The sequence below is a fragment of the Physeter macrocephalus genome, chromosome 9 (genome assembly GCF_002837175.3).
Source record: "Physeter macrocephalus isolate SW-GA chromosome 9, ASM283717v5, whole genome shotgun sequence".
Taxonomy (NCBI): domain Eukaryota; kingdom Metazoa; phylum Chordata; class Mammalia; order Artiodactyla; family Physeteridae; genus Physeter; species Physeter macrocephalus.
The window spans coordinates 14,346,095-14,358,844 of NC_041222.1; the positions used below are offsets into that span (position 1 = coordinate 14,346,095).

Genomic DNA, 12,750 nt, shown 5'->3' on the forward strand with positions numbered 1-12,750 from the left:
GCAACGGGAGAGGCCACGGCAGTGAGAGGCCCGCGTACCGCAAAAAAAAAAAAAAAAAAAAACTCATGAGAGTACAGTAAGATATGTACTTTTATTCCTGATAATGGGAATATACAATAACTTGACAGTAGACTAATGAAAAGTTAATATTATTTTGCCTAAGGAAAAAAAATGTCAATGGGTGAAAGATATAAGGGAAAAAGATGATTATAGGAACATTGTTTTTAATTGTAAAACATTGGAATCAACCTAAATATTAAACATTAAAAGAATAGTTAAACCAGAGTAGTCAAGCTTATGGTAAATTTTATTTTCTTCTTTATACAATTCTGAGTTATTAGCTATTTTAGAAGGAATAAATAAGTTGAAGATAATTCTAAAATCTCCAGAGGCCTTTCCTAAAAGTGCTTGCCCGTGAAGTTTTAATTGTAAAACTCAGGATGATCTCACATTTCTCACCCAGGCAGTAAACACCTTAAGACAATTAAGAGTTTTCAGGGAATTCCCTGGGGGTCCAGGGTCCTGGGTTTGATCCCTGGTCGGGGAACTAAGATCCCACAAGCCGCGTGGCACAGCCAAAAAAAAAAAATAGAGAGAACACAGAGTTTTCAACTAAAAACACGTTGCCTAAGTGTTCTATACTCAGCCAGGTTATATTTGTGTGTAATATATGTGTTTATGTGTGATATATGTATTTATGTCTATATGTATATGTATGTGTGTACACATATATTCTTAACATATGATGCTTACTTCACTGATGCATCTTTTGGACACAGCCTTTTGAGAGTTTTGTCTTTTCTTTTTTGATAGACTCGTCCTAATCCATCAGTAATTTCCTTTCTAGTTGGAGCAGATGTTTACACTTGCAACATGGTGTCCTGCAGCTTGGGTGCCATTTGCTGCTCTGGCACCACACAGTTGCCTACGTTCCCAATTTTGCCCAAATAGTCTGTATTCCAGCCAGATGAGCTACCCAATCACAGGGAGGTTGGCAGGATGCTAATTCATTTTACACAGATGCAGATGTGCAGAATCCAGGTCAGTTAAAAGTCTCCTCTTCTAATTCCTTGATGAAAATAGAAAGGATCTTGGCTGTCTACTAAAAAGAAAGTCCCTCATATGTATACCTAGGTCCTTGTCTTGTACTTGTGACAAGGATTGACTTAGCCTCAGGGAAAGCTGGGTCTTTTCTAGTGCAGTGGACCCCAGTGCTCAAAATCCTAGCACAGCTATTTGTAGGAACAGATTCCTTATTCAGAGTGAATCCATAAAGTTGAGAAGAAGCATGTTATTGTAATAATAAAGAGCCTTTTTTGGGGGGGGCCCAGATAACTTGCTTGATGTCCTACCTAGATACAGCAGAAACGAGGGCTTTTGATTTGCACAACTCCTGGGTCCCATTATCATCTACATGAAGGGGCACACTTGGAGTTGTGTACTTCACAGCCTGAATGCAGCTGATGCAACTTCCCTAAAACTATATTCTTTAAAGAGTTTCATTAACTTGTGCAAAGAACAGAGGCTCTTAGTATTTACAGAGATTTTTAAAACATTAATCTTAGATTATGTATAAGAAGGAATTTTGTAAAGTATGTTACTGTATAATAAATATTATTAACTAAAATAGTCATCTAAAGGATTGATATTTAGAGAACAGAGACTTCTTTATATTCTACAAATTCCAAACTGGTTGATATTTTTATTTACTTAAGTCAAAAAATTGTGTTGGCAGTTGAAGAAAAATCTAATGTTAGCACATGATAATTTCAAGAATCACAGTTCCAATAATAGTAGCTGATAACTGCTAAGATGTTTCTGAAAAGAGAAAGTGCTTATTTTAACAACAACAAGAAGAGCAATTAAGAAACATTATTTGGTACATTTCCAGGAAGGGAATCATTTCATATGATAAAGAAAAAAATTGTACCCTAGCCCTTTACCATCACTTGTGGAACTTTTTCAAACCACAGTTAATTTCATCTTTTCAACTTTTGCTTGGTTTTAGATGAGGAATTTTCCCCCTTGGGAATCAAAGAAGTTGATTACACCTCTCCCACTAGAGTTGTGCAATGCCTTTAAATAGTTTTCCTAAAGTCTGTTTTCCATTACCATTATGAATTTCACAATGCATTTCCAAATGTATTTTTGGATATTTTTATCCAAAACACTGTTATCCAGTGTTGTAAATTCTTGATTACTCAAAAGGTTTTGGAGAGTAATGGTGTAAGATTAGCTCCTTTTTTTGTAATATTATTTTTAAAATACATTATAAAATCTGTAGATAAAATCTGACTGTTCATATGAAAAGTTTATTTAACTTTTTAGTATTTTTCTAAATTCTATTATTCTATTTATAGAATCATCAAATGTTAGCATTGGAAAGGTCATAGCCATCATTAAATGTAACCTCTGTATTTTGTAGGAAAATTTTTTAAAAAATCACTTGCCAGTGACCCCGTAGCTTGTTAGTGGAGCAGCCAAGATAGCAACTCAGTTGTCTTGACTCCTAGTCTAACGTCCTTTCACTCTGCCCTCTTGTTAGTCCCTCTGACTTTGGTCCTTCCTCCACACTAACCCATCCTCCACTTCCAGTAGAGCTTGTTTTCTCCTGCCCTCCTTTGACTGAATGACTGCTGGTTCAGGCAATGGGATGGGCAATGGCTGGGTCAGATGACTGGAAGACTCCCTGAACTTACAAGAGTGTGTTCCCCATGGAGAGAAAAAGCCAAGTGCGTATGTTACACACAGTGTGATATGTGCCAGAGCAGAGGTGGGGGTAATGTGCTCTGGGGCACAGAAATGAAGGTAACAATATCTGTCTGAAAAAGTTAGAGAAGCTTTGAAGAACAAGTTAGTCTTGAAGGATACTGGAGGTTCATTTAGAGAAAGGAAAGCATATGCGAAGGCAGAAGCTAAGTGGAAGATAGGAAAGGGAAAGAGAGGGAGATAATATTTACCAAGCACCAGAGCATCTACTGGGCACAACAAGCCATAAAAGAAGTATAACTGTCTCTTTTATAGTTGAGAAAATTAAGAGTTGGCGACATTATTCTAACATTTACTGAATGCCAACTGCATGCCCCGCATTGTTGCTTTACTCACATTATTTCAATTAATCCTAACAAGAAATTTATAAGGCAAGTACTACTAATATTACACGTGGAGAAACAAAGTCTCAGAAAAATTAAGTAAATTGGTCAGACTCCCAAGTCCAGTAAACTGAGGTGGGGGAGGTGTGGTGCAAAACTAGTCTCTGCTTGATTCTAAAGCACCTTCTGATCAGGATATGGAGTTCACTGGTTCATTGTAGCAGACAGGGGAGAGTTGTAGATGGATCAAAGAATTACAGAAAAACCCAAAAGAACTTTTTTGCCAACCCAATAGATCAGAGTAAAGAGAGAGGGCCTCATCCTGTTGGTGCAGTTTTTGGTAGAAAGTGCTTTGATCACATTTATATTTTAGAAAGATGTTCAGGCAGCAACATCTAAGATGGATTAAAGAGTAGAGATGAAGGTTGAGGGAACCAGTGAAAGGACTTTGTAAAAACCTGGAAGAGGGCTTCCCTGGTGGCGCACTGGTTGAGAGTCCGCCTGCCGATGCAGGGGACACGGGTTCGTGCCCCGGTCCGGGAAGATCCCACATGCCGCAGAGCGGCTGGGCCCGTGAGCCATGGCCGCTGAGCCTGTGCGTCCGGAGCCTGTGCTCTGCAATGGGAGAGGCCACAACAGTGAGAGGCCCGCGTACCGCAAAAAAAAAAAAAAAAAAAAAAAAAACCTGGAAGAGAGGTAATGAGTTCCTGTCTAAGATAGGAGCGATGCAGATGGAGGGATAGGCGAAATGCAGAGGGTTTTTAAGGAGTAAAACCCAAACAACATGATTTCAATTTGGGTATTGAAGGAGATGGAGGGAGAAGTAGGAATCAAAGTGATCTCTGAGGTCAGAGAACCAATAACTGTGAAATGAAATACAGCATTTGAGACAATGACTTTCTTTTATGTATAATTTTTATTTACTTTTAATGTTTTTGCACAATACCTATTCAGTATAACAAAACAAGAAAATGTAAATCAGCAAAAATAAACAACCTTGAAAGCCTCATAATTCCACCATGAATATATGCCATGTATTCATAATATTATAGAATTTTATGCATTCATTAGCCAGAAGATCATACAATACATATGGTGTTTGAAACATGCTTTCTTTTACACTCAACTACACAATTTGATTGACCTTCCATGTCAAGAATTCTATTTTTATGGCTAATATACCATTTGATGGATTTGTCATAAGAATTTAACGAACCCCCCACCTCTCGACATTTGTCTTGGTTTCCAGTGCTGTGTAATGACAGACAATAATTATACATACTTACATGTGTAGGTAAAAAATGTTTACTTTCACTTGGACAAATTATTAGAAATGAAATGCTATATCATAGGGAAAGCTCCACTTGAGGCTTTTGGTGTCTACCCTCAGGTTGCCCTACAGAGTGGGAGAGAGCCTGTTTGCCCACATGCCTGCCAGCAATGGGTAGTAACATCCATTAAAAATTTTTCCAAATTAAAAAGTAGTCATCAATTTGCATTTTTCATTATAAGTGAGGTTAGACAGTGTATCCTATGATTATAGGTCATTTTCATTTCTTCTTTAGTAAATTTCCAGCTTTTGTTCTTTGTCAACTTTTCTGTTGAAGTATTCCTATCTTTTTCATATATTAGAAAAAGCTGTTTATGTGTTAAGCTTTTATTTCTCCTTAAGGTATTAATTTGTTTGCTTCCTGAAAATTTTTTGAAATAGTTAACATATATTTTTACATCCAACTATTTTTAACCTGTATCTCTGGCTTGTTTTTAAGTTTATATCTTATCAGCAGGGTTAAATTAACCCATTACTATTATTGATGATAACTGATATATTTGGTTTTACTTCCATTACCTTAGTTAATGACATTTTGTTATAAATTCTTTCTGCTATTTATCTTCTTGTGCTGTTTTTCTTTTTTTAATTTTTAAAAATTTTTTAACTTTTTTTTTTATGGTAGGTCCTTGTTGGTTATCTATTTTAAATATAGCAGTGTGTACATGTCAGTCCCAAACTCCCAGTCTATCCCTTCCCCCTACCTTTCCCCCCGGTAACCATACGTTCATTCTCTAAGTCTGTGAGTCTGTTTCTGTTATGTAAATAAGTTCATTTGTATCATTTTTTTAGGTTCCGCATATAAGCGATATCATATGATATTTGTCTTTCTCTGTCTGACTTATTTCACTTAGTATGATAATCTCCAGGTCCATCCATGTTGCTATAAATGGCATTATTTCATTCTTTTTAATGGCCGAGTAATATTCCATTGTACATATGTACCACATCTTCTTTATCCATTCATCTGTCGATGGACGTTTAGGTTGCATCCATGTCTTGGCTATTGTAAACAGTGCTGCAATGAACATTGGGATGCATGTATCCTTTCGAACCATGTTTTTCTCCAGATAAATGTCCAGGAGTGGGATTGCTGGATCATATGGTAACTCTATGTTTAGTTTTTTAAGAAACGGCCATACTGTTCTCCATAGTGGCTGTACCAATTTACATTCCCACCGACAGTGTAGGAGGGTTCCCTTTTCTCCACACCCTCTCCAGCATTTACTGTCCATTTGATGATGGCCATTCTGACTGGTGTGAGGTAATCTCATTGTAGTTTTGATTTGCATTTCTCTAATTATTAGTGATGTTGAGCATATTTTCTTGTCCCTCTTGGCCATCTGTATGTCTTCTTAGGAGAAATGTCTATTTAGGTCTTCTGCCCATTTTTTAATTGGGTTATTTGTTTTTTGGATATTGAGCCACTTGAGCTGTTTGTAAATTTTGGAGACTAATCCCTTGTCAGTCACATCATTTGCAAATATATTTTCCCATTCTGTGGGTTGTCTTTTTATTTTGTTGTGGTTGCCTTTGCTGTGCAAAAGCTTTCAAGTTTAATTTGATCCCATTTGTTTATTTTTGTTTTTACTTCCACTACTCTGGGAGACAGATCGAAAAAGATATTGCTGTGATTTATGTCAAATCGTGTTCTGCCTATGTTTTTCTCTAAGAGTTTTATACTATCTGGTCTTACATTTAGGGCTTTTGAGTTTATTTTTATGTATAGTGTTAAAGAATGTTCAAGTTTTGTTTTTTTACATGTAGCTGTTCAGTTTTCCCAGCACCGTTTATTGAAAAGACTGTCTTTTCTCCATTGTAGTCTTGCCTCCTTTGTTGTAGATTAAATGACCATAGGTGCGTGGGTTTATTTCTGGCTTTCTGTCCTGTTCCATTGGTCTATATTTCTGTTTTTGTGTCAGTACCATGCTGTTTTGATGACTGTGGCTTTGTAGTATAATCTGAAGTCAGGGAGCCTGATTCCTCCAGCTCTGTTTTTCTTTGTCAAGATTGCTTTGGCTATTTGGGGTCTTTTGTGTCTATACAAATTTTAAGATTTTTTGATCTAGTTCTGTGAAAAATGCCATTGGTAATTTGATAGGGATTGCATTGAATCTGTAGATTGCCTTGGGTAGTATAGTCATTTTAACAATATTGATTCTTCCAATCCAAGAACATGGTATATGTTTCCACCTGTTTGTGTCATCTTCAGTTTCTTTCATCAGCATCGTATAGTTTTCAGAGTACAGGTCTTTTGTCTCCTTAGGTGGGTTTATCCTAGGTATTTTATTCTTTGTGATGCAATGGTAAATAGGATTTTTTAAAAATTTCTCTTTCTGATCTTTTGTTGTTAGTGTATAGGAATGCAACAGATTTCTGTATATTAATTTTGTATCCTGCAACTTTACCAAATTCATTGATGAGCCCTAGTAATTTTCTGGTAACATTTTTAGGATTTTCTATGTATAGTGTCATGTCATCTGTAAACAGTGACAGTTTTATGTCTTCTTTTCCAATTTGGATTCCTTTTATTTCTTTTTCTTCTCTGATTGCCATGGCTAGGTCTTCCAAAACTATGTTGAATAAAAGTGGTGAGAGTGGACATCCTTGTCTTGTTCCTGATCTTAGAGGAAATGCTTTCAGCTTTTCACCACTGAGTGTGATGTTAGCTGTATGTTTGTCATATATGGCCTTTATTATGTTGAGGTATGTTCCCTCTGTGCCCATTTTCTGGAGAGTTTTTTATCATAAATTGCTGTTGAATTTTGTCAAAAGCTTTTTCTGCATCTGTTGAGATGATCATATGGTTTTTATTCTTCAATTTGTTGATGTGGTATAGCACATTGTTTGATTTCCAGATATCGAAAAATCCTTGCATCCCTGGGATAAATCCCACTCGCTCACGGTGTATGATCCTTTTAATGTATTGTTGGATTTGGATTGCTGGTATTTCGTTGAGGATTTTGGCATGTATGTTCATCAGTGATATTGGCCTATAATTTTCTTTTTTTGTGGTATCTTTGTCTAGTTTTGGTATCAGGCTGATGGTGGCCTCATAGAATGAGTTCAGGAGTGTTCCTTCCTCTGCAACTTTTTGGAATAGTTTCAGAAGGATAGGTGTTAACTCTTCTCTAAATGTTTGATAGAATTCACCTGTGAAGCCATCTGGTCCTAGACTTTTGCTTGTTGGGAGTTTTAAAATCACGGTTTCAATTTCAGTACTTGTGGTTGGTCTGTTCACATTTTCTGCTGCTTCCTGGTTCAGTCTTGGGAGATTGTACGTTTCTAAGAATTTGTCCATTTCTTCTAAGTTGTCCATTTTATTGGCATACAGTTGCTTGTAGTAGTCTCTTATGATCCTTTGTATTTCTGTGTTGTCCATTGTAACGTCTCCTTTTTCATTCCTAATTTTATTGATTTGAGCCCTCTCCTTTTTTTTTCTTGATGAGTCTTGCTAAAGGTTTATCCATTTTGTTTATCTTTTCAAAGAACCAGCTTTTAGTTTCATTGATCATTTCTACTGTTTTCTTGTTCTCTAATCCATTTATTTCTGCTCTGATCTTTACAATTTCTTTCCCTCTGCTAACTTTGGGTTTTGTTTGCTCTTCTTTCTCTAGTTGTTTTAGGTGTAAGGTTAGGCTGTTTATTTGTGATTTTTCTTGTTTCCTGAGGTAAGATTGTATTGCTGTGGACTTGCCTCTTTGAACTGCTTTTGCTGCATCCCATAGGTTTTGGATCATTGTGATTTTGTTTTCGTCTGTAGGTATTTTTTGATTTCCTCTTGGATTTCTTCAGTGATCCATTGGTTGTTTAGTAGCTATGTTTTTCTACCTTTGTTATTTAGGTTTTTTCCTCTTCCACTGGTTTGGAGGTTATGCATTCTTTTTCTATTCATAGTTATGTGAATTTTTTGTGTACAAATTGAACCTATGTTTTTCTTTCAGTTTTTTCATATTGATATATATGAAAGGAAATGAGAACTTTATCTTTTCCTCTTCCCAACCATCCCCCATTTCCCTCAGACTTTAAACGTTTTTTCTTTATAATATGTAAAGATTATAATTTTTTTCCTTACATCATATGTCTTTCTTTTTAAGAAGGGGCTTTATTTGCTATTTCATAATTTTTACAATTATTTTAGCAAGATATTTAGCAATATATGGTATTTCCCACTACTTTCTTAATCTCAAGCGATTTCTTGAATACCATTTTTTTCTCATACTTGAGTTCTTTATGTTGATTTCTTTTCAATCAGTGAAATACATCTTGATTTCCAGAAGTCATGCACATTCTCAAATGTCTGTCTCTTCCCTCATATTTACCAGTATCTTGCCCAGATATAGAGTTTTGAGTTCATAATATTTTTTCCACATAGCTGTATATCTTATTTCATTCTTTTTTCATGGCATTTGTTTTTGCACAGGAGAAATGAAATGTCAATTTGATTTTCCCATTTATTTTGTTTTTCTTTCCTAGACACTTGTCATACTTTTCCTTTGTTTTGGGTGTTAATCACTTTTTATTAATTTTGCCAGGAACTTGATGAGTTTTTATTGCCCTGAAACTTCAAGTAAGGAATATTTTCTTGCATTAATATCACAGCTTTTACTTGTGTTGTTCTGGAATTTTCTGGCTTCTTTTTACTGCCTCCAACAACAGCTTTAATCTTGCTGTTACAGTTTATGTTTTCTTTTCCATTTGTATGTTTATCTTAATCATTTTCTTCTATAGCTGCTGCCTTCTGTTCTAAGGATACAGTGTTGTCTTGCATCTGCTTGAAGATCTGTCCCAATATTTACTGAACTTTTTATAAAAAGGAATATTCATAAATATGAATAATTCAATAATAATTCATTATTTAATGCTATGATGCTTTGAAGTAATGTTCCCTTTATTTCTGCTGAAGTATTTTTTGTAAGTCACACATCATTATAACTTTCCTACAAATGTTTCTCTCATTCTTAAATAGCTACAGCTTTATCAATTCTGGAATTTTCTACTATATACATAGGAAAATGTTCTCTTCTGTTTTTAAATATAATCAAGAATGTTAGAAGCATGATTTTTTTCCTAAAAATTACATTATATTACGAGTCTTCTTTCTCAGTAATGATTTCTTCTGTTTTTAGCATATTTTAGTTGTTAAAACAAGGACTTTTGCATCCAGGAGACCTGGGTTTGAGACATAGAACGTGTAGTGGTAAAGAACGTGGCCTCTGGATCCCAATTCTCTTGGTTCAAACCCCAACTTTGTCACTTACTGTGTAACTTTGGCAAGTTAGTTAACCTCTTAGTGCCTTAGTTTTCTCATCTGTAAAATGAGGTTAATAATATTTGTTACTTCATAGGTTCTTAAATGGATAAACAGGTAATATTTATAAAATATGTAGAACAGTCCCTGGGACATAGTGAATGCTATGTAAATATCTGCTTTAAAATTCTAGCTCTAATCTTCATCTCAATTTTGTTGTAAACCTAAAAAAAAGTCTTTAAAAAAGATAAACAAGCCAGAGCTTGTCTACCTGGAAACAGGCCTTAAACAAATGACAGTAGGAAGAAGAAAGGAGTGTACTACCATTTAAAAATATTTGACTTACTAATTACAAACAAGATAAATGTGATTTTGAATTTCAGCATAAAAATGTAATAAACCAATGTTAGAAGCTAAAAAAACCTCCTAGCGCTATCACCTGTTAACTGAGTAACTTTAGTCAAACCATCAAATTACTCTAAGCCTCCATTCTCTCTTAAAAATAGACACAATACTGATAAAAGTAATGTACTTATTAATAAAAATACTAACAATTATTAATACTACTTATTAATACTGTGAGGATTAAAGGAGATAATTTATATCGAATATCACCACATAAGTGCACATTCCTTGGTTGCTACAATTTTTTAAAATAATCTAATGCATACTTGACTACACTACATTTATTTGGCTTTATTAAGTATTGCAAGTCTCTTTATTCCACAATTTCTCTGTTATTGAATTCTTAATTGTGAGTTACTTTACAGATGTGTAACTCCAGGGAGAGTAAGTACAGATTCAAAGCCACATTGTCAGTGCAGAGGGAAGATGTGAAGCAAGGTCAATCAGGTCCTGCTCTTCATCTTTTTTTTTTTTTTTTTTTTTTCTTGAGCCTGGGAAAAACAGGGTCTGTGATTCTTTTTTCTTCAAAAGGCTTATTTCCCATCAGTTGGATCATTTCCCTCAAGCCCTTTACTTTGTCCTCAACCTTTGTCCAGTGCTTTGAACCGAAACAAGGGGCCCAGTGCTTTTTGCATATCTGCAGCTATTCTATTCTGCTGGGAGTGAGTGTTGGGGGACACAGTGGGGGAGGTGCAGCTGCACAAGTTGGGGGTGTTGATGGAATATGGGGTATACTGTCTTTAGCACGATTTTTTTACGCGTTGAGTATCATTGATTCCTTTTAGTCCCTTTACGTACATTGCTGTTTTGAATTTTCCCACAAATAAGCCCAGCCATGTCATGCCATGATGTGTTGTGATTGTAACTAATTGTCGGACATCAAAGAGGCCACTTTATTACCTGCAGATAGCCAACTATATCACTCTTTTAAAAAAATCTTGGTTTATCTCCTTGCTTGAATTATACGATTATTTCTATGAAAAGCTATTGTTTGGGACTTTTCCCCCCTAATCAGTTTCCAAAATGTTGTTAACTGTCCATTGATGTACCCCACATAAAATGGGCTTCCCTGGCTTACCCACAGCTTGCCCATCTGGGACATACAAACCAGAAGGTTCACCAGGAGGAATCAGCACTTGCCTTCCGTGTCCTGATGAAAATCACACTTCTCCACCTGGAAGTACTTCCCCTGAAGACTGTGTCTGCAAGGAGGGGTACCGGGCATCTGGCCAGACCTGCAAAGGTAAGGATCCCAGCACTGGCAGATAGGAAATATAAAAGCTGATCTCTTTTAGGGAAGTAATGCCAGTGTTTTCATCCAATTAATTGGGCATGGTCTTTAATATTCCTTCCTCTAATCTTATTTGGTGGGAATTCTTTGTTTTTATTATCTAGCATTCCTTATCGCTGAAGATATCCATATCTTGCTCCAGAGAAAGGAGAGCTGAGACTCCACAAGTAATGTGACTATGAAAACAGATTTAGTATCGGAAAAGATCTAAAATGAATCTAAGCGAGAGAAGTCACAAATTTAACAGCAAATTTGAATAACAAATGAGCTAGTTTGGGCTCTGGTGATGGTTAAATCCATTTAAAGAAAATATTTTTATAAGTAAAGTACTTTGATATTATTCATATCAAAAATTAAAAATATTTAATTAGCCAAAGCGGTGGCTCTTGGGATTTGTGGCAGATGTGCTTTGCTGGACTTATTTGTTCTTTATTTTATGCCAGTCTAACTGAGAAGGAAAATAGCTAATGACATATGAAGGTCAAGAACTAGAAAATTTCGTATCCACATAGATACCAAGGTTTTAAAATTTCTAAGCTTAAACCATAATATTTAGTCTGTTTTTAAACTTAACTGGAAGCAAATACCTAATAAGTGTGAGCCATAGATGTTCTTCTTCCAAATGTGCACTTAGGAATTCATATGCAGTAAATGGGAATGCTGTTGATAATTTAGCTCTGTGTATACAATGTCCTCTTGACCAGAAAAGAAAAAGCCGGGGGAGGATGCTTTATGGACAGAGACTCACTTTGCTTTTTACTCTTATCCCTGTAAATGTTAGTTGTCCGCTGCCCTGCCCTGAAGCCTCCTGAAAATGGTTACTTTATCCAGAACACTTGCAACAGCCACTTCAATGCAGCCTGTGGGGTCCGATGTCACCCCGGGTTCGACCTCGTGGGAAGCAGCATCTTCTTGTGTCTGCCCGATGGTTTGTGGTCTGGTTCTGAGAGCTCCTGCAGAGGTATGCAGACTGCCAGTTCACATTGTTTATTGATTGTCTTGCTCGACATCCTCAATTTAAACTCTAATGGACTACTAGATTCTTTGTTTCTTTTGATTTCATAGACCATAGACCACAGAAAGAGAAAAAATTATAGGAGGTTTGAAGTCAGAACTACTAAGTTCAGTTGACCACATCGTCATAAACTATGCCCTTTGTGTTTCTTTTATGAACAAGCAAAGGAAAGGCCTGCCTGCGAAAGAAATGGACAGGTTACCTTAAACCTCAGATTTCAACCAGCCAAGACAGGGTCCAGGGAGAGTTTGGGGATGGTCAATGTGCGGCTTTGATGTCTACTTTTTTTTTTTTTTTTTTTTTTTTGCGGTACGCGGGCTTCTCACCGTTGTGGCCTCTCCCGTTGCGGAGCACAGGCTCCGGACG

At 36.0% G+C, this 12,750-nt stretch overlaps 1 protein-coding gene across 5 annotated transcripts in view; it reads left to right on the forward strand.

Annotated features, from left to right (window-relative positions):
- The window catches only part of SVEP1 (sushi, von Willebrand factor type A, EGF and pentraxin domain containing 1), a 204,051-nt gene that overhangs the window by 63,324 nt on the left and 127,977 nt on the right, over positions 1-12,750 (forward strand). For all 5 annotated transcript variants that reach the window (XM_055087033.1, XM_028493673.2, XM_024126322.3 and 2 more), the window contains 2 exons: positions 11,163-11,321; positions 12,151-12,330. In XM_055087033.1, coding sequence (XP_054943008.1) covers positions 11,163-11,321; positions 12,151-12,330 — 339 coding nt within the window. The remainder of the gene's footprint in view (positions 1-11,162; positions 11,322-12,150; positions 12,331-12,750) is intronic.